The sequence below is a fragment of the Scyliorhinus torazame genome, chromosome 11, assembly GCF_047496885.1.
Source record: "Scyliorhinus torazame isolate Kashiwa2021f chromosome 11, sScyTor2.1, whole genome shotgun sequence".
In the NCBI taxonomy this organism is placed as follows: domain Eukaryota; kingdom Metazoa; phylum Chordata; class Chondrichthyes; order Carcharhiniformes; family Scyliorhinidae; genus Scyliorhinus; species Scyliorhinus torazame.
In genome coordinates, this window is record NC_092717.1 from 169,419,777 (window position 1) to 169,441,454 (window position 21,678).

The window sequence follows — 21,678 nt, forward strand, 5'->3', positions numbered from 1 at the left end:
TGCATTCAAATTTGATGATCAATTAAGACATTAAAACTTCTTCATCACCTTTGACGTTAAAGAAGATCGACAAAGAGAAGAAGACCCAATCGTCTGAATTTGTGAACTTTTTTTTCACGATTCCTGTGATTACTGTACATTGTATACACCACTTAACATATGTAACTAAATTTTCTTTTTTGTTAATTTAGAGTATCCAATTCTTTTTTTTTTTTCCAATTAAGGGGCAATTTAGCGTGTTCAATCCACCTACCTTGCACATCTTTGTGTTGTGGGGGCGAAACACACGCAAACACGGGGAGAATGTGCAAATTCCACACGGACAGTGACCCAGAGCCAGGATTGAACTTGGGAGCTCGGCGCCGTGAAACTGCAGTGCTAACCACTGAGCCATCGTGCTGCCCAACTAAATTTTCTTTTAATATTTACAAGAAAATGTTTTTAAAAAGGGGATGTAGCAATCTCTGTATGTCAATATACATGATAAATGTATGTAAAAGTAGTACAGTCAATTCAACACTAGATGTCTCACTATCAGATGGTATAAGAAAGACTTTCCCGCCCTTTCTGGGACTGTGCTTCAGGAGAGTGAACAGACAAGCCATAGAATAGCTAGAGGGAGAGAAGTTATAAGTTATTTCATTATTACATTGTATAGTTAGTTAGTTATCTTTACTGTATTTTCTTTCTTTTACTAGTTGAGTGTTAAGTACAAAGGACTCACAAATATTATTTATATTACTCATTAAATTAGTTCATCTTTAAAAGAAGACTCTTGTTCATTTCATCAACTCAGCTGGTTCAAAGAGTAATATATATATTACATAAGGTAATAAAACAGGGCCAACACCGGGTAAGGAAGGGCTGGGTGGGACAAACGTTTCATTCATGCTTCGACAGCAGGACAAGGGGAATGGCCATACTAATCAACACGACAGTTTCCTTCACAGCGCGAGCACAGTGACGAACCCGTGTGGGGGATACGTGATAGTCAGCAGGACATTGAAAGAGACCTCAATAGTCTTGGTAAATATATGCGCCCCAAACTGGGATCAAGCAGAATTCGTCAAGAAAACGATGGTCGAAATCCCAGACCCTGACACATACCAATGGGTGGGACATTAACCGTGTACAGGACCCCAAAATAGACAGATCCAACCCCAGGACAGGGAACATGTCACGCATGGCACAAGAATTGAATGCCTTTATGAAGCAGATGGAGGATTGACGCGTGGCTGTTTCACCACCCAGGAGAAAAATAATTATTTTTCTTCTCCCATATGCATAAAGTCAGGTCACACATAGATTTTTTTGTTGTAGGGAAAAGGGTGCTTCCAGGGGTAACAAAGGCAGAATACTCCACAATTGTAATCTCAGATCACGCGCTGCAATACATAGACGTGTGGTTGGAGAAGGGACGGGCCTAATGCCACCCATGGAGACTCTCCTCGCCGATAAGGGTCTGTACTAAATATCCCAAACGTTCGATGATTTATGTATCCTACAACCAGAATGGGGAGGTCTCACCATCCACGTTCGAGCAGGCAAGGAAGGTGTTGATCAGGGGTGAAATCATAGGGCCCTTAGAGACAGGAAAGAGAGGGTAGCCAAGGAGTGACTGATCAACTCTATACTTGAGGCGGATCGGCAGTACATTATGGCCCCAGCTGTGGAGCTGCTGGCGGAAAGGAAAAAAGCTGCAGAAGGAATTTGACATGCTCTCCACATGGAAGGCAGTCCATAAGCTCCACCAGGTATGGGGGGCCTTCGCTGAACATGGATACAAGGCCAGCAGCATGCTGGCACACCAGTTCAGAAAATAGGCAGCCATGAAAGAGATAGCACAAGTTGGGGACAGACCAGGAGGATGGTTGTGGACCCAAACAAAGTTAACAAGGTCTTTTTGAGCTTTTATCCGGAAGAAAACTCAGAGATGGAACAGTTCCTCGACAGACTGGATATACCAATGGTGGGGAATGACAGAAAACAAGGGCTGGAAGCAGCATTAGAGCTGGGCGAAATCGTGGAATGTATCAATTCCATGCAGTCAGGGAAAGCGGCGGGACTGAATGGGAACCCGGTAGACTTTTACAAGAAATTCTCAGCAACATGGCCCCGCACCTGCGGGAGATGTTCAATGAGTCACTGTCAAAGGGGGCCTGCCACCCACGCTGGCCCAGGGCTCGATCTCACTGATCCACAAAAAAGATAAAGATCCGATAGAGTGTGGATTGTACAGACCCATCTCTCTCCTAAATACTGATGCAAAATCACTGGTGAGACGCCTGGAGAGTTGCCTACCAGAAGTAATCGCGGAAGATCAGACAAGGTTTGTTAAGGGCAGGCATTAACAGCGAACATCAGGTGCCGGCTGAACGTAATAAAGACCCCATCCGGGAGAGGACACCAGAAGTGATCGTCTGCCTGAATGCTGAGAAAGACTTTGATCGAGTGGAATGGAGGTACCTCTTGGAGGTACTTGAACGATTTTGGTTCGGAGCAGGGTTTGCCACGTGGGTGAAGCTCCCGTACAGCACCCCTAAGGCGAGCGTACGGACAAGGAGGAAAGAAAACAACTGTGTACATCACAGGGTCAACTGTCCAGTTGGATTTGTCAAAGGTGGGTAACTGTAAGAGGGACTGGGAAAAAGCAGTCAGTGCAGGGATCCCCTGCGGTCGTTCCCCTGAGAAACAAGTATACCGCTTTGGATACTTGTGGGGGGGACGACTTACCAGGGGTAAGCCATGGGGTACGGGCCTCTGGCACGGAGTCTGTCCCTGTTGCTCAGAAGGGAAGGGGGGAGAGGAGCAGAGCATTAGTAATTGGGGACTCGATAGTCAGGGGCACAGATAGGAGATTTTGTGGGAGCGTGAGAGACTCACGTTTGGTACGTTGCCTCCCAGGTGCAAGGGTACGTGATGTCTCGGATCGTGTTTTCCGGGTCCTTTGGGGGGAGGGGGAGCAGCCCCAAGTCGTGGTCCACATTGGCACTAACGACATAGGTAGGAAAGGGGACAAGGATGTCAGGCAGGCTTTCAGGGAGCTAGGATGGAAGCTCAGAACTAGAACAAACAGAGTTGTTATCTCTGGGTTGTTGCCCGTGCCACGTGATAGTGAGATGAGGAATAGGGAGAGAGAGCATTTAAACACGTGGCTACAGGGATGGTGCAGGCGGGAGGGATTCAGATTTCTGGGTAACTGGGGCTCTTTCTGGGGAAGGTGGGACCTCTACAGACAGGATGGTCTACATCTGAACCTGAGGGGCACAAATATCCTGGGGGGGAGATTTGTTAGTGCTCTTTGGGGGGGTTTAAACTAATGCAGCAGGGGCATGGGAACCTGGATTGTAGTTTTAGGGTAAGGGAGAATGAGAGTATAGAGGTCAGGAGCTCAGATTTGACGTCGCAGGAGGGGGCCAGTGTTCAGGTAGGTGGTTTGAAGTGTGTCTACTTCAATGCCAGGAGTATACGAAACAAGGTAGGGGAACTGGCAGCATGGGTTGGTACCTGGGACTTCGATGTTGTGGCCATTTTGGAGACATGGATAGAGCAGGGACAGGAATAGATGTTGCAGGTTCCAGGGTTTAGGTGTTTTAGTAAGCTCAGCGAAGGAGGCAAAAGAGGGGGAGGTGTGGCGCTGCTAGTCAAGAGCAGTATTATGGTGGCGGAGAGGATGCTAGATGGGGACTCTTCTTCCGAGGTAGTATGGGCTGAAGTTAGAAACAGGAAAGGAGAGGTCACCCAGTTTGGAGTTTTTTCTAGGCCTCCTAATAGTTCTAGGGATGTAGAGGAAAGGATGGCGAAGATGATTCTGGATAAGAGCGAAAGTAACAGGGTAGTTATTATGGGAGACTTTAACTTTCCAAATATTGACTGGAAAAGATATAGTTTGAGTACAATAGATGGGTCGTTTTTTGTACAGTGTGTGCAGGAGGATTTCCTGAAACAATATGTTGACAGGCCAACAAGAGGCGAGGCCACGTTGGATTTGGTTTTGGGTAATGAACCAGGCCAGGTGTTGGATTTCGAGGTAGGAGAGCACTTTGGGGACAGTGACCACAATTCGGTGACGTTTACGTTAATGATGGAAAGGGATAAGTATACACCGCAGGGCAAGAGTTATAGCTGGGGGAAGGGCAATTATGATGCCATTAGACGTGACTTGGGGGGGATAAGGTGGAGAAGTAGGCTGCAAGTGTTGGGCACACTGGATAAGTGGGGCTTGTTCAAGGATCAGCTACTGCGTGTTCTTGATAAGTACGTACCGGTCAGACAGGGAGGAAGGCGTTGAGCGAGGGAACCGTGGTTTACCAAGGAAGTGGAATCTCTTGTTGAGAGGAAGAAGGAGGCCTATGTGAAGATGAAGTGTGAAGTTTCGGTTGGGGCGATGGATAGTTACAAGGTAGCGAGGAAGGATCTAAAGAGAGAGCTAAGACGAGCAAGGAGGGGACATGAGAAGTATTTGGCAGGAAGGATCAAGGAAAACCCAAAAGCTTTCTATAGGTATGTCAGGAATAAGCGAATGACTAGGGAAAGAATAGGACCAGTCAAGGACAGCGATGGGAAATTGTGTGTGGAGTCTGAAGAGATAGGCGAGATACTAAATGAATATTTTTCGTCAGTATTCACTCAGGAAAAAGATAATGTTGTGGAGGAGAATGCTGAGCCCCAGGCTAATAGAATAGATGGCATTGAGGTACGTAGGGAAGAGGTGTTGGCAATTCTGGACAGGCTGAAAATAGATAAATCCCCGGGACCTGATGGGATTTATCCTAGGATTCTCTGGGAGGCCAGGGAAGAGATTGCTGGACCTTTGGCTTTGATTTTTATGTCATCATTGGCTACAGGAATAGTGCCAGAGGACTGGAGGACAGCAAATGTGGTCCCTTTGTTCAAAAAGGGGAGCAGAGACAACCCCGGCAACTATAGACCGGTGAGCCTCACGTCTGTCGTGGGTAAAGTCTTGGAGGGGATTATAAAATACAAGATTTATAATCATCTAGATAGGAATAATATGATCAGGGATAGTCAGCATGGCTTTGTGAAGGGTAGGCCATGCCTCACAAACCTTATTGAGTTCTTTGAGAAGGTGACTGAACAGGTAGATGAGGGTAGAGCAGTTGATGTGGTGTATATGGATTTCAGCAAAGCGTTTGATAAGGTTCCCCACGGTAGGCTATTGCAGAAAATACGGAGGCTGGGGATTGAGGGTGATTTAGAGATGTGGATCAGAAATTGGCTAGCTGAAAGAAGACAGAGGGTGGTGGTTGACGGGAAATGTTCAGAATGGAGTACAGTCACAAGTGGAGTACCACAAGGATCTGTTCTGGGGCTGTTGCTGTTTGTCATTTTTATCAATGACCTAGAGGAAGGCGCAGAAGGGTGGGGGAGTAAATTTGCAGACGATACTAAAGTCGGTGGTGTTGTCGATAGTGTGGAAGGATGTAGCTGGTTACAGAGGGATATAGATAAGCTGCAGAGCTGGGCTGAGAGGTGGCAAATGGAGTTTAATGTAGAGAAGTGTGAGGTGATTCACTTTGGAAGGAATAACAGGTATGCGGAATATTTGGCTAATGGTAAAGTTCTTGAAAGTGTGGATGAGCAGAGGGATCTAGGTGTCCATGTACATAGATCCCTGAAAGTTGCCACCCAGGTTGATAGGGTTGTGAAGAAGGCCTATGGAGTGTTGGCCCTTATTGGTAGAGGGATTGAGTTCCGGAGTCGGGAGGTCATGTTGCAGCTGTACAGAACTCTGGTACGGTCGCATTTGGAGTATTGCGTACAGTTCTGGTCACCGCATTATAGGAAGGACGTGGGGTCTTTGGAGCGGGTGCAGAGGAGATTTACCAGGATGTTGCCTGGTATGGAGGGAAAATCTTATGAGGAAAGGCTGATGGACTTGAGGTTGTTTTCGTTGGAGAGAAGAAGTTTAAGAGGAGACTTAATAGAGGCATACAAAATGATCAGGGGGTTGGATAGGGTGGACAGTGAGAGCCTTCTCCCGCGGATGGAAATGGCTGGCACAAGGGGACATAACTTTAAACTGAGGGGTAATAGATATAGGACAGAGGTCAGAGGTAGGTTCTTTACGCAAAGAGTCGTGAGGCCGTGGAATGCCCTACCTGCTACAGTAGTGAACTCGCCAACATTGAGGGCATTTAAAAGTTTATTGGATAAACATATGGATGATAATGGCATAGTGTAGGTTAGATGGCTTTTGTTTCGGTGCAACATCGTGGGCCGAAGGGCCTGTACTGCGCTGTATTGTTCTATGTTCTATGTTCTATGAATGCTTTCAAACCATAGCATATCTGTTTAGTGATTTTTGAGAGTCTTGCCTGTACTATGCCTACTTCACAAGAGAAACTTTGGCACAACTTGGAATCTACTGGAGTTTGACTTGTGAGCAAAATCTTGCATTGGATTAGTCCTCTCTTTTACAAAGGCCATCATAAAGTTGAATAAGTTAATGGATCCCAACAGTTCACTGATGCTTTATTTTCCAGGGGCAACATTTTTGTTAGTTTCCCCATGGAAACTCAAGGGTAGAGGACCTTTACCAGATGTGGAACTCCCTAAAATAAAGGATTGTATTAATAGCACTTAGAGCCATCATGGTTTCTTAACAACCCCCCCACACACACACATAGCACCACCTCCCCACAATCCTTCACTTCGCAGACACGCAACAAGTACCAGTTAAAATGGAGCATGAGAATTCTTGCTGAAATCTAGCATAGTGTTTTATATGGTAGTAACCAACAACTTCCACTCAAACGAACAGGGTCCTTTTTGAGGTATACTGATCTGGTCCCAAATTCAGGAAGATCTTTCTTGCAATATGCCGATAGGGACCGTTCTATTATTTTCTTGCACAGGCTAATGTGTTTTGGGAGTTAAAGCTGCAATTAATTAAAAAACATTCAGTGCGCCCTGGAAGGATGCATGGAAATAAATGGAGCTGAAGAAAGTTTTAGGATTTCGCTTTATCTGTGCGTTTGCTGGGGAGGAAGTGTTCTAGAGAAAGGGAAAAGGTCGTCCTGAAAAGGTGTTGCTGTTAGCAGGCTCCAGGCATCAAATGTGTTATTGTTAGCTCTGTGCAGATGGGGCTCAGGAGAAGTCCCCAGGAGCTGTTTGATAGCTCTGTGCAGTTAGGGGTTAGGAGAAGTCCTGGGATGCTGAGGTGACAAGCTCCATGCTGGAAAGGGCGAGGGCAGAGAAGAAGCTATCTATAACTTGGTGCAGCTGCAGAGATTGTAGTTTGGTAAAATCCAGGGGCAGTGCCAGGCCAGTGAAGCTAGCCAGCTATTAAAGAGTTCAAATTGCACCAGTAAGTAGAGGCTGGAATGCAGACTTGAAAATCCAAGGGAACAGATTAGAAGGAGGTGAGATTTAAACTCTGGGAGGTATGCCGTTTTAGTTGGAGTACCTTTGAGGGAGTTCAAAGGCTTGATATTCAAAAGAGAAAAGTTTGAAGACCCTTCTAAGGGAGACAGCGTTTCAGTGAGATTGGGTGACTCAGTGTTTACTGACATCTGGAATGGTTGCTGAAAAATCAGTGGGATCTGTCTTTGTCACAATGTGGTGTGTTTGACCACAGGTTGCCTGTTAGTTCACATGCACCTTTTATTAAACCTAAATGTTAGAGTATAGAATAAATATTGCAAATTGTTTTATCTTTTTGACCATCTACATCGTAAAATTTATTTTTGTTTGTTCAAAACCCTTGGAATCTTGTCACTTTATTCTGTTAGCAAGTGATTGAATCCAAACTTTGCCCACTTTAAACAAACCGTTATTTAACACTTGCCAGATCTTACCAAAACCTTGGGGGTGAGATGTAGAATATAACAGTTTGTAAAATGTATTTTATGCAGTTATCAAGAGGTGTGAATGATTATTAATGTGTCTCTGATTGGTATGTCCACACAGCCACATCCAGACTAATTACAACAAGACCTTTCAGAGGAGCAATGTGGATTTCTTGGACACTCCAGAACTAATAACAACAATGCTTGTACCTGGTAAGATACCTCATTGTAAGCTCATTACTGATCTGACATATTACTTAATTGCATGTGTAAGGAACTGACTTCTGGTAGCCTTTCTTCTTATTACTGTAAACAGTCAAGCATCACCTTAGTGCGCAAACTGCAAATTTTGTTACAGTGGGGAATGAAGAAATCAATTGTACAATATATTGGTTAGCTCACAGTTCGTGTATTGTGTGTACTTCTGGGCACGCCATGAGAGGAAGGCTATTAGAACTATGGAAAGGTTGCAGTGGGAAGTCATTAAAATAACACTAGGAATCTGTGGTTATAAAGAAATGCTCACAAAAATGTAGGCTTTTCTATTGAAACAAAGAGTATTAATGGGCGGTCTAAGGAAGATTTTCACATTTAAGACAGGTTTTAGGGAAATAGTAAAACAAAAATGATGGCTGATTAGTAACAAAAAATTATTAGAAGGGCAAGGATGAACTTCAAATAATTTATTTTCCCGTAACTGGAATGTCAGGGTCAGGAGCTCTTGTGATCATTCCTTTTTATTTATTTTTTTACAAATTTAGAGTACCCAATTCATTTTTTCCAATTAAGGGGCAATTTAGCGTGGCCAATCCACCTAGCCTGCACATCTTTGGGTTGTGGGGGCAAAACACACGCAAACACGGGGATAATGTGCAAACTCCACACGGACAGTGAGCCAGAGCCGAAATCGAACCTGGGACCTCAGTGCCATGAGGCAACAGGGCTAACCCACTGCGCCACCATGCTGCCCTGTGATCATTCCTTAAACATTTTGGCAGGTGATTGACAGAAAGTTGTACAAAATGCATAAACATCTATTTAATCACTACATTTTTTTTTTAACTAACAATTTTCAATGAGGTATTTTTGGCATAACAAACAACCACAGTACAAAAAATAATGGAGTACAAAGAACAATAATCAAAAAACAGGCGCCGCCATCCATCCCTCCAAGGCCCGCCTATTTAACCCCCTACTCTATACTACTCTAGCCCCCCTCCTCCCCCCACCCCACCCCACCCCGCTGCTGACGATTAATTCCCCGCGAAGAAGTCAATGAATGGTTGCCACCTCTGGGCGAACCCTGACACCGACCCTCTTAAGGCGAATTTGATCTTTTCCAGGCCGAGAAAGCTCGCCATGTCGGTTAACCAGGCCTCTGACTTCGGAGGCCTAGACTCCCTCCACGCCAGTAGTATCCATCGGCGGGCTACCAAGGAGGAAAAGGCCAGAACATCTGCCTCTCCCTCCTCCTGAACACCCGGGTCCTCCAACACCACAAAGTTCGCTACTCCTAGACTCATTTCCACCCCTGTCTTCAATACCCTGGACATGACATCTGTGAACCCCTGCCAATATCCCCTAATTTTTGGGCATGCCTAGAACATATGGACATGGTTCACTAGTCCCCCCGCACATCTGACACACTTGTCTTCCACCCCAAAAAATCTACTCATCCGGGTCGCTGCCATGTGCGCCCGGTGCACCACCTTAAACTGGATCTAGCTGAGCCTTGCGCATGTAGCGGTCGCGTTGACCCTGCTCAGCGCCTCCGACCATAGGCCGTCCTCCATCTCACCCCCAAGTTCCTCCTCCCACTTATGCTTCAACTCCTCTGTATGCTCCTCCGCCCCCATTAATTCTTTGTAGATGTCCGAGATGCTCCCCTCCCCCACCCACCCCCTGGACACTGCCCTAGCTTGAATCCCTCTTTGTGGCAGGAGTGGGAAGGATGGTACCTGCCTGCGCAGAAAGTCCCGCACCTGTAGATATCTGATATCATTCCCTGCTGTCATGCCAAACATCTCCTCCAGCACCCTTAAGCTAGGAAAGCTCCCTTCCAGATACAGGTCCTCCATCTTCTCAACCCCCGCCCTTTGCCATACCAGAAATCCCCCATCTAAGCTCCCCGGAGTGAACCGATGATTGTTGCATTTTGGGGACCAAACTGACGCCCTCACTGCACCAACAAATCTCCTCCACTGACCCCAGATCCTCAGGGCCGCCACCACCACGGGACTGGTGGAATATCTCGCCGGCGGGAACGGCAATGGTGCCGTTATCAGCGCCCCTAAGCTGGTGCCCCTGCATGAGGATGCTTCCATCCGCTCCCAAGCCGCCCCCGTCCCCACCACCCACTTCCTTATCATCGCAATATTGGCCGCCCAGTAATAATTACTCAAATTTGGCAGGGCAAGCACCCTCTCCCCCCCCGAGCATCACCTTTTTCACCCGTGGGGACTTACCTGTCCAAACAAAGCCCAAAATGATTTTGCTGATCCTCTTAAAAAAAGACCGCGGTATGAAAATCAGGAGGCATTGGAACACAAATAAAAATCTCGGCAATATCGTCATCTTAACTGTCTGCACCCTCCCCGCCAGTGATAGCGGGAGCGCATCCCATCTCCGAAACTCGCCCCTCATCTGTTCAACCAGCCGGGACATGTTCAACTTCTGTAACCGGCCCCAATCGCGTGGCACCTGTATCCCCAGATATCTAAAGCTGTTCCTCAGTAACCTGAATGGTAGCTCCCCCAGCCTACCCTCCTGGCCTCTTGCCTGGACTACATACATCTCACTCTTCGTCATATTCAGTTTGTATCCCGAAAACCAGCCTTATTCCCCCTGAATCGTCATAATCTCCCTCATTCCTTCCCCTTGGATCTGCCACATATAGGAGTAAATCATCCGCATACAACAATACCCTATGCCCCACCCCCCAAACCAGCCCTTTCCAGCCTCTAGAAGCTCTCAGAGCAATTGCCAGCAGTTCTATGGCTAGCGCACACAGCAGCGGGGAGAGGGGACATCCCTGTCTTGTCCCCCGGTACAGCCTAAAATAGTCCAAGGTCGTCGTGTTTGTCCTTACACTAGCTTCCGGAGCCTGGTACAGCAGCCTGACCCAGTCAATAAAGCCCCTACCAAACCCAAAGCGTCCCAACACCTCCCATAAATAGTCCCTCTCTACCCGGTCAAACGCCTTCTCTGCATCCATGGCCACAACTACCTCTACTTCCCTACCCTCCTGGGGCATCATAATCACATTAAACAACCTTCTAATATTGGCCACCAACTGCCTACCCTTGAAAAATCCGATTTGGTCCTCCATAATCACCTCCGGCACACAATCTTCAATCCTGGAGGCCAACACCTTGGCCAGCAGCTTAGCGCCACATTGAGCAACGAGATCGGCAACGAGAGACCCACACAGCTCCAGGTTTTTGTCCCGCTTCAATATTAACGGAATTGTGGCCTGTGACATCGTCGGGAGCATCACACCTCTATCCCTCGCCTCGTTAAAAACCTTAACCAGCAACGGCGCTAATATCCTCGAAAATTTCTTGTAAAATTCTACCGGGAACCCATCCAGCCCCGGAGCTTTGCCCGACTGCATTGCCTTCGAGCCCTCAGAAATTTCTTCGGCCCTAATCGGAGCCCCCAACTCACCCACCTGCTCCTTGCCCACCCTTGAGAAAGTCAGCCCGACAGAGAGCGTTTCATCCCCTCGGGCCCCGAGGGGGGTTCCGAGCAGTAAAATCCGCTACAAAAATACCTGAACGCCTTATTTAGCACAGCTGAATCCCCTACCAGCCTCCCATCCCCATCGACTACCTTATCGATTCCCCTGGCTGCCTCCCTCTTCCTCAACTGCTGTGCCAGCATTCTGCTGGTCTTCTCCCTATACTCATACAGCATCCCCCTCGCCTTACTAGGCTGCTCCACCGCCTTGCCCGTGGACAGTACCCCAAACTCCGCCTGCAGCCTCCGACGCTCCCTTAACAGTTCCACCCCGGGGGTCACCGCATACCTCCTACCTATCCGTAGAATCTCCTTGATCAGTCGGTCCGTCTCTGCCCTATCTGTCATGTCTCTATGAGCTCGGATTGAACTCAACTCCCCTCTCACCACTGCCTTCAGCACCCCCCAGACCACTGCTGCTGAGACTTCCCCCGTGTCATTAGCCTGCAGGTAGTCCAGCACACACTTCCTTACTCTCTCACACACCGCCTCATCCGCCAACAGGCCCACGTCCAATCACCAACGTCCAATCGCTTAAGTCCGAAAAAGTCCTCAGTTCTGCGCCAGATCCTTCTTTATGGCAAAGTCCATCACCTCTTTGGGCGATTCAAAGTACTGGTGCTCGTCCTCATGGGTGACCCACAGGCGCGCAGGGTAGAGGAGCCAAAATTTCACTTTCCTCTTAAACATGATCTCCTTCACCTGCCTGAAGCCTGCCCTCCTTCTGGCCACACTCAGGTCCTGATAGACACGCAGTATACTATTGTCCCACTTGCAGCTCCTGGTACGTTTGGCCCACGGGAGGACACACTCTTTATCACAGAAATCTGTGGAACCGCACCACCATCGCCCTTGGGGGGGGGTCCCCTGGCCGTGGCTTCCTCGCCATCGCCCTGTACGCCCTGTCCACCTCCAGCGGCCGGGGAAAAGCCCCCTCCCCCAGAAGCTTCTGGAACATATTTACCACAAAAGCTCCAGCATCAGTCCCCTCAGCCCCTTCAGGGAGACCGACAATTCTCAAATTCTGTTGGCGTGCACTGTTCTCCAGCTCTTCCACTTTTTCTAACAGCCTCTTCTGCTGATCCTTCAGCATCCCCACCTCCAGCTCGACCACCGTTTGGTGCTCCTCCTGGTCTGCCAGCACTTTCTCCAACTTCTGGATCGTCTGATCCTGGGCATCCAGCCTACGTTCCATCCGATCAATCGACTCCTTTATTGGGTCGAGACAATCCCATTTCTGTCTGGCGAAGCCCTCTTGGATGACCTGCATCAGCTCCTCCATCGATGGCTGGGCCGTTGCAGCAGGGGTTCGAACCTTGGCCATGTTAACTTCAGCAGCCACTTGTATCCAGCCCTTGCTTATCTTTCTGTTTCTTCCCTTACGGTCCTTTGGCATTCTCCGTTCCATGCACCACTGTGTGGATCCAGTACTTAAATGTCCGCACTTTCCAAATCAAGACTCAAAACCACGAAAAAGTTGGGGGAAAAGGTCCAAAAGCCCGGCCAGAGCAGGAGCCACCAAGTATGCGACCAAGTAGCTGCCACCGGAAGTCTGAATCAATAAATTATGATTGTGGTGCTCATCTGTGAACCTGATGGGATTTCAGAAGGGTAACTTTCCACCTCTTTGAGTGGAGACAAAGGCTGGTCTGGCTGGAGATTTGAAGGAATACTTTGACATTTTCTGATGCAGGTGGCCACAGATTTGAGCAGCAACCCAAAAATTACATTCCAATAGAGGGGAGGCCAGCAGAATAAACACTCCTTTCTCACTAACCGGGTCAGATGTTCTTGATGCAAAAGCAGAAACACAGAGCAAATGGGTTCAGACTGACTGCTACCTCACTTTATAAAATCCGTTTGTTCCATTAATTATGCTCTCATATTGACTTGGACCTTTTAATAAACATTTGTAAGCACAAACCGAGGATGTGAATTTTAGGAGCAAATTTGCTTAGATCACATAATATTGTAGTAGACCAACTGAATCTGGCAAAATATTATCGGAAATCCACATTCATTTATTATAATACATGCCTATTATCTCTGCACATGCAGGTTCATGTGGTACTCATACATACATGCATTAAACATTTTCAAATGAGTCATTATGCGTACGTTTTACATATTTGGGAATAACTCAATGTTTTCTCTTTCTTTCACAGCATCATGGTGGGTTCTGAATAATAACTGAAAAATTGTCTTCTCTACAGAAAATTTAAGTAGTATGAGATTTTGTGTGAAACATCTAGAAATAACTTCACTTGTATTACAATAGTAAGAACAAGCTACAATAAAATAATATGTAATCTAAACATTTGAAAAAATGTTCAATATAACTACATGATAAATTAATACATGACTGGAAGTACCGTGTTCTGATCAATAAATCATTAATCAATAGGCAACTGTATCATTTATGAACAGCACAGATGTACTGGCATAATATGTTCTGTAACCCTGATTTATATCTTGTAATGCAGTAGTTTTATATTTTATTTGTACCACACAACTTTAGATGATCACATTTTTAAGGAAATCACGAAAATGGGATAATTGTTCGCTGACGCACAGTTTGGGTTCTGCCAGAGCCACTCAGCTCCTGATCTCATTACAGCCTTAGTCCAAACAATGACGAAAGAGCTGAACTCAAGAGGTGAGGTGAGAGAGACTGCCTTCGACATCAAGGCAGCATTTGACTGAGTACGGCATCATGGAACCCTAGCGAAACTGAAGTCAGTGGAAATCAGGGAGAACTCTCCTCTCTGATTTGGAGTCATACCAAGCACAAATGAAGATGATTGTGATTGCTTGAGTCCCAGACATCATTACAGGAGTTCAGCAGAGTATTTTCCTTGATCCAACCATCTTCAACTGTTTCACCAATGACCATCGCTCCATCATAACATCAGAAGTCAGGGATGTTCGCTGATGATTGCACAATGTTTAGCATCATTCACAACTCCTCAAATACGAAAGCAGTCCGTGTCCATAAGCAGCAACACCTGGACAATATTCTGGCTTGGGCTGTAAATAGCAAGTAATATTTGCGCCACACTAGAACCAAACAATGACCATCTCCAACAAGAGATTTCCCCTTGACATTCAACGGCATTACTCTTGCTGAATAACCCACCATCAATATCCTGGGGTTTACCATTGGCCAGAAATTGAACTGGAATAGCCATATAAATACTGTGGCTACAAGATAGATCAGAGGCCGGGAATTCTGTGGAGAGTAACTCACCTCCCAACTTCCCAAAACAAGTCCACCATCCACAAGGTTCAAGTCAGGAGTGTGATGCAATTTTCTCCACTTGTCTGGATGAATGCTACTCCAACAACACTCAAGAAGATTGGCACCATCCAGGACAAAGCAATCCATTTGATTGGCACACTATTAACCACTTTAAACATTCACTTCCTCCAACATCAATGCATAGTGACAACAGTGTGTACCAGCTACAAAATGCGCTGTAGACTCACCAAGGCTCCTTTGACAGCACCTTCTAAACCCGTGACCTCTACCACTTAGAAGGACAAGGGCAGCATATACATTGGAACACCTCCAGCTGCAAGTTACCCTCTAAGTCACACATCATTCTGACTTGGAACTATATTGCTGCTCCTTCACTGTCACCAGGTCAAAACCCTTTTTAACAGCACTATGGGCACAGTGGTTCAAAAAGGCAGAACATCAGCCCTTTCTCAAGGGCAATATGTGGTGGGCAAGAAATATTAGCCCAGCCAGTGGCACTCACATCCCATAAGCAAATAAAGAAAAAAATTGTTTCTTGTCAGTCAATGTTTAACATGACATAATTAGGTTCCAACATGTTGACCCGAAGGTGATCTGATAGGATTGATAAGGATAACTGTTGAACAAAATTGATGAGTGGCACGGTGGCACAGTGGTTAGCACTGCTGCCTCACAGTGCCAGGGACCTGGGTTCGATTCCAACCTCAGGGTCTGTGTGGAGTTTGCACATTCTCCCCGAGGCTAGGGATTGGACCTAGGTAGTGTAATCTTTCAAAGGGTCGATGTAGACTCAATCGGTCGAATGCTCTCTTTCTGCACCATAGAGATTCTCTGATTCAATGGAAACATTTTTAAATATAAAGTTTCAACAGTTAGTAGACACAATTCAATAATACTTGGTGTTGATCTAATACTGGTCAGTCCAGAGCAAAAAAAAGGGGAAAAAAACAGATTTCTCCTGATATACTGCCCTACTTTTAGCAAAAAGGTGGTCAAACCTCTAGAGAAATGGCATAAAACACAAAACTAGCAACCAAGTACTGCAGATGGTCAGAGAACCCATAGAAATTGCAGGCAACTATTTCATTCTCCTCGGTCTGACTTGGGTTTATTCTACTTAAATATGAATGGTTTCAGCAGTGGTTTGTGTGGCATAAATAATGAATCATATGTACCAGTTTTAGGTCCTTTAGCTTTGTTCAGCAATAACTGTAATTGCAAATTTCTGTGTATCTATATTGAGCACTTCAGAACACGTGGTGTAAACTGTTCTAAACTGATTACATTGAAACAAATTAGCCCTATTGCTGTTGTTGATGGATGCTTGCGGAGGAAGTCACACAATGTTTTTTTTATGTTTGATTTCTTGCGTATCTCCATGTTCTTCCCATTTGTGCTCATGAGCTTTGTTAGTTAACTGTGGCTTATTAAAACTGTCCTGTGATGAAAAACCTGGATTTCTTTTCACCAGAAAGGAAGTTGTTATAAATGTACACAAGCATTGATAGCACAAGTAAGCTAGTCAAATCTATTGAAAGAATAAATCAAAAACACAATGGACTTTTACAAATTTAAATTTCTAAAATCTACAGATATATGTTTACATTATTTTCAAATTAAAGACTGTAACACAAAGGCCTGCATTTTCTGCTCCCGTTCATATCAGGTAGATTTGGTGGCGATAGCAGAAAATATCAGAAGGCCTAAGTCACATTTCATGTCAACATAAAAGCAGGAAGCGATCGCCCCCACCGTTTAACATCGGTGTAATATATTAGCATGACATTATTGGGCTCACATGCTGGAATTATAGTCCCACGTCAAATAATGCGTCCATAGAGGCATGACGTCAGAACAATTCGATTCACGACTGATCTCAGGAGGTGTGCAACTGGTGAGCAGTACTTTGAGGGGAGCTTGGAAGTGCAGCACTTAAGACGGAGTGGGGGGACAGGGATTGAGAGGGAGTGCCAGGTGTAGCACCGTCAATATGACGCGAGGCAGGTTGAGGTAATGTCAATTGAAGGCTTTATTAAGCAGAACTTTATCCCCAGCAACGTGGTTACAGAATGCAACTGCTGAGGGAAATGGAGGGAAAAACTGGGTTCTTATACCGGCATTTCTGGGTGGAGTCCAGTAGGTGGCAGATCCTATCAGGACCTGGCATCCCTCCACCAATAGACTGTCGACACGTGGTGTACCGTATTACCCCTAATACATACCACCACATTCACCCCTTGTTGAAAAAAAACCCGGCAGGATGGTGGTTCGCATGGTGGTAGGGGTTTACAGAGTCGGTACTGTGCCGTAACTTTGAACAAAACACAAAATTATCGCTTCAACTGGGCCAACGGGCCAAACAGGGTCGGCATGATGCCATAACTATAACAAGACACAATAACTGAAAACTGGGCCAACGGGCCAAACAGGGTCGGCATGATGCCATAACCATAACAAGACACAATAACTGAAAATGTTGAGAGTTAAAGTGATTCGATGAGCCGGATGGGCGCCCTGGTCATCCTTTCCGACCGTCTTGGGCGTGGTGGTGATGGCGCTGGCTCGAGTCCCGTCGGCTCTGGGAGCGTAGCGCTGTCCCCTGTGTCCTTACTCCTGGGCGAGTTTGGGAGGAGAACCGAACCCCCCGGGAAGGGGGTGGCTGCGGGATGAACCAGCGGGAGTGAGGAGGTGGTGATTGGCGTTGGGGGGGTGTGGGTAGCTCCGGCGGGCGCCAGATCTCGCAAGGAGACCGTGTCCTGTCGCCCATCGGGGTACTCCACATAGGCGTATTGCGGGTTGGCATGAAGGAGATGCACCCGTTCCACCAACGGATCTGACTTGTGCGCCCGCACATGTTTCCGGAGCAGAATGGGTCCCGGAGCTGCTAGCCAGGTCGGAAGTGGCGTTCCAGAGGAGGACTTCCTAGGAAAGAGGAGGAGGCGCTCGTGAGGTGTTTGATTCGTGGTGGTGCACAGCAGGGACTGGATAGAGTGAAGGGCATCCGGGAGGACTTCCTGCCAGCGGGAAATTGGGAGGCTCCTAGACCGGAGGGCCAGCAGGACGGCCTTCCAGACCATTCCATTCTCCCTTTCTATCTGCCCGTTCCCCCGGGGGTTGTAACTGGTCGTCCTGCTCGAGGCTATGCCCCTGCTGAGCAGGAATTGACGCAGTTCGTCACTCATAAAGGAGGACCCCCTGTCGCTATGGATATAGTCAGGGAAACCGAACAGTGTAAAAATGGTACAGAGGGCTTTAATGACCGTGGACGCGGTCATGTCGGGGCAGGGGATGGCGAAAGGGAAACGGGAGTATTCGTCAACGACGTTCAGGAAGTACGCGTTGCGATCGGTGGAGGGGAGGGGGCCTTTGAAATCCAAACTGAGGCGTTCAAAGGGTCGAGAGGCCTTAACCAAAGGCTCTATCTGGCCTGAAAAAGTGCGGTTTGCACTCAGCGCAGATCTGGCAGTTTCTGGTGACTGTTCGGACGTCCTCGACGGAGTAAGGGAGGTTGCGGGCCTTAAGGAAGTGGTAGAAACGAGTGACCCCCCGGGTGGCAGAGGTCCTCGTGGAGGGCTTGTAGACGGTCCGCTTGTACATTGGCACATGTGCCGCGAGATAGGGCATCGGATGGCTCGTTCAGCTTTCCGGGACGGTACAAGATCTCATAATTGAAGGTGGAGAGTTCAATCCTCCACCGCAAGATCTTGTCGTTCTTGATCATGCCCCGCTGTGCATTATCGAACATGAAGGCAACCAACCGTTGGTCAGTGAGGAGAGTGAATCTCCTACCGGCCAGGTAATGCCTCCAGTGTCGCATAGCTTCCACTATTGCTTGTGCCTCCTTTTCCACTGAGGAGTGGCGGATTTTTGAAGCGTGGAGGGTTCGGGAGAAGAAGGCCACGGGTCTGCCTGCTTGGTTGAGGGTGGCCGCCAGAGCTACATCCGATGCGTCGCTCTCGACCCGGAAGGGGAGGGACTCGTCGATGGCGCGCAGCGTGGCCTTTGCGATATCCGTTTTGATGCGGCTAAAGGCCTGGCATGCCTCTGTCGTCAGGGGAAAAGTAGTGGACTGGATTAGTACACGGGCCTTGTCTGCGTACTGGGGGACCCACTGGGCGTAATAAGAAAAGAAGCCCAGGCAACGTTTCAGGGCTTTGGCACAGTGGGGGAGGGGGAACTCCATGACGGGGCGCATGTGTTCAGGGTCGGGGCCTATCACTCCATTACGCACTACGTAGCCCAGGATGGCTAGACGATCGGTGCGGAACACGCATTTTTCTTTGTTGTAAGTGAGGTTCAGGGCGTGAGCGATCTGGAGGAATTTTTGGAGGTTGGCGTCGTGGTCCTGCTGGTCGTGGCCGCAGATGGTGACGTTGTCGAGATACGGGAACATGGCCCGTAAACCGTGCTGGTCAACCATTTGGTCCATCTCTCGTTGGAAGACCGAGACTCCGTTCGTGACGCCGAATGGAACCCTTAAAAAGTGGTATAACCACCCGTCTGCTTCGAAGGCAGTATAGTTGCGGTCACCGGGACGGATGGGGAGCTGGTGGTAGGCGGACTTGAGGTCCACGGTGGAAAAGACCTTGTACTGTGCAATCCGATTGACCATGTCGGATATGCGGGGGAGAGGGTACGCATCTAGCTGAGTGTACCTGTTGATGGTCTGACTATAGTCGATGACCATCCTCTGTTTCTCCCCGGTCTTAACAACTACCACCTGGGCTCTCCAGGGACTGTTGCTAGCCTGGATGATGCCTTCCTTCAGCAGCCCCTGGACTTCGGACCGGATAAATGCTCGGTCCTGGGCGCTGTACCATCTGCCCCTTGTGGCGACGGGTTTGCAATCCGGTGTGAGGTTCGCAAACAAGGAAGGCGGTTCAACCTTGAGGGTCGCGAGGCCGCAGACAGTCAGTGGGGGTAGCCAAATAGGGCCGCCAAATTTAAATGTTAAACTCTGGAGGTTGCATTGGAAGTTCAACCCTAGGAGTGTGGGCGCACAGAGATGGGGGAGGACATTTAGCCGGTAATTTCGGAACTCCCTCCCCTGCACCGTTAGGTTAGCGATGCAGAACCCCGTGATCTGAACGGAGTGGGATCCCGCCGCCAGGAACACTTTCTGGGTGCTTGGCCGAATTACGAGGGAACAGCGCCTTACCGTGTCCGGATGAATGAAGCTCTCCGTGCTCCCAGAGTCGATAAGACACGGCGTCTCGTAGCCATTCACTAGGACTGTAGTGGTTGCAGTCTGGAGCGTCCGGGGTCGCGATTGGTCGAGGGTCATCGAAGTCAGACGTGGTTGTTGAAGTTGAGCATCGTAATCAGGCAGTATGTGGCCGTCTGTGTCGGGGTCCTTCAGCCAAGATGGCGGCGCCCACGGATCGAGCGTGGTCGGGGATGGACAAAATGGCGGCGCCCATCTCTCCCTTGTGGCGTCCGGGGTCCAAAATGGCAGCGTCCGTTGGTCACATGTGGATCGCTGTGGGGGCTGGGTCTGTGGTCCCGTTTCTTCCCCGGAGATAGCGGCGACCCGCGGGACTTGCACACCGTCGCGTAGTGGCCTTTCTTCCCGCAGCTTTTGCAGGTAGCCGCGCGGGCCGGGCATCGCTGCCGAGGGTGTTTCGGCTGGCCGCAAAAATAGCAGCGGGGCCCCCCCGGTTGGTCTGGCGTTTTGGCCGCGTAGGTTTGCGGGGGGTGGGGATGGTGTTGGAGAGTCGACCGCAGCGGGGGTCCACGGAGCCCAAGGGGCTGTAGTGCGGTCGGGGGCGTAGGTGCGGGCGTTACGCGAGGCCACATCGAGGGATGCCGCCAGGGCCCCGAGCTTCTGTAAGTCCCAGAGATTCTTTCTCCAGAAGCATCTGGCGGATCTGGGAAGAGGCCAAACCTGCCACATACGCATCGCGGACCAGGAGCTCTGTGTGTTCACTCGCTGTTACCGCCGGGCAGTTGCAGTTTCGACCCAGGATCTGCAGGGCGTTATAAAACTCGTCCAGCGATTCCCCCGGAAATTGCCGTCGTGTGGCGAGCTGGTAGCGAGCAAAAACCTGGTTGGCGGGCCGGATGTAGATATCCTTCAGCGCGGCGATGGCACCAGTGAAACCGTCCTCGTCCTCGATAAGGGAGTAGACGTCAGGACTCACCCTGGAATAGAGGACCTGCGCCTTTTGTTCATCAGTCGGTGTGCCGGGGGCCGTTCGGAGGTAGCCCTCAAAGCATGCCATCCAGTGTTTGAAAATAGAGGCCGAGTTAGCTGCTTGGGGTGCGATGCGCAGGCACTCCGGGGTGATTCGGAGCTCCATGTTCCACGTCGTTTTCTTCATTTAAATTCTGCTTAATAAATTGTAGCACCGTCAATATGACGCGAGGCAGGTTGAGGTAATGTCAATTGAAGGCTTTATTAAGCAGAACTTTATCCCCAGCAGCGTGGTTACAGAATGCAACTGCTGAGGGAAATGGAGGGAAAAACTGGGTTCTTATACCGGCATTTCTGGGTGGAGTCCAGTAGGTGGCAGATCCTATCAGGACCTGGCATCCCTCCACCAATAGCCTGTCGACACGTGGTGTACCGTATTACCCCTAATACATACCACCACACCAGGATAGTGCCCGGGTTGCCAGGATGTCAGGGTAGTGTCAGGGGTTTCCAGCATGGTACCAGATGTCAGGGTAGTGTCAGGGGTTTCCAGCATGGTACCAGGGATTACACTTGGGTAAAGAATGTTTCCTGGTGTTCTCACTATGCATTTGGGTGGCCTTTATATATGGCACAGGGATCATCGAAATGCTGAGGTAATGGTCGGGTGGGAAAATCAGAGGCCGCCCACCAGCGACACAGCATGGAAACCATGCCTAGCTTTCTTTTTCATCGAA

General features: G+C 48.4%; 1 protein-coding gene across 1 annotated transcript in view; it reads left to right on the forward strand.

Annotated features, from left to right (window-relative positions):
* The window catches only part of necab1 (N-terminal EF-hand calcium binding protein 1), a 362,049-nt gene extending 345,035 nt beyond the window's left edge, over positions 1-17,014 (forward strand). The window contains exons 12-13 of the mRNA XM_072467989.1: positions 7,933-8,024; positions 13,715-17,014. Coding sequence (XP_072324090.1) covers positions 7,933-8,024; positions 13,715-13,743 — 121 coding nt within the window. The 3' untranslated portion in view covers positions 13,744-17,014. The remainder of the gene's footprint in view (positions 1-7,932; positions 8,025-13,714) is intronic.
* The last annotated feature ends 4,664 nt before the right edge of the window (positions 17,015-21,678 follow it).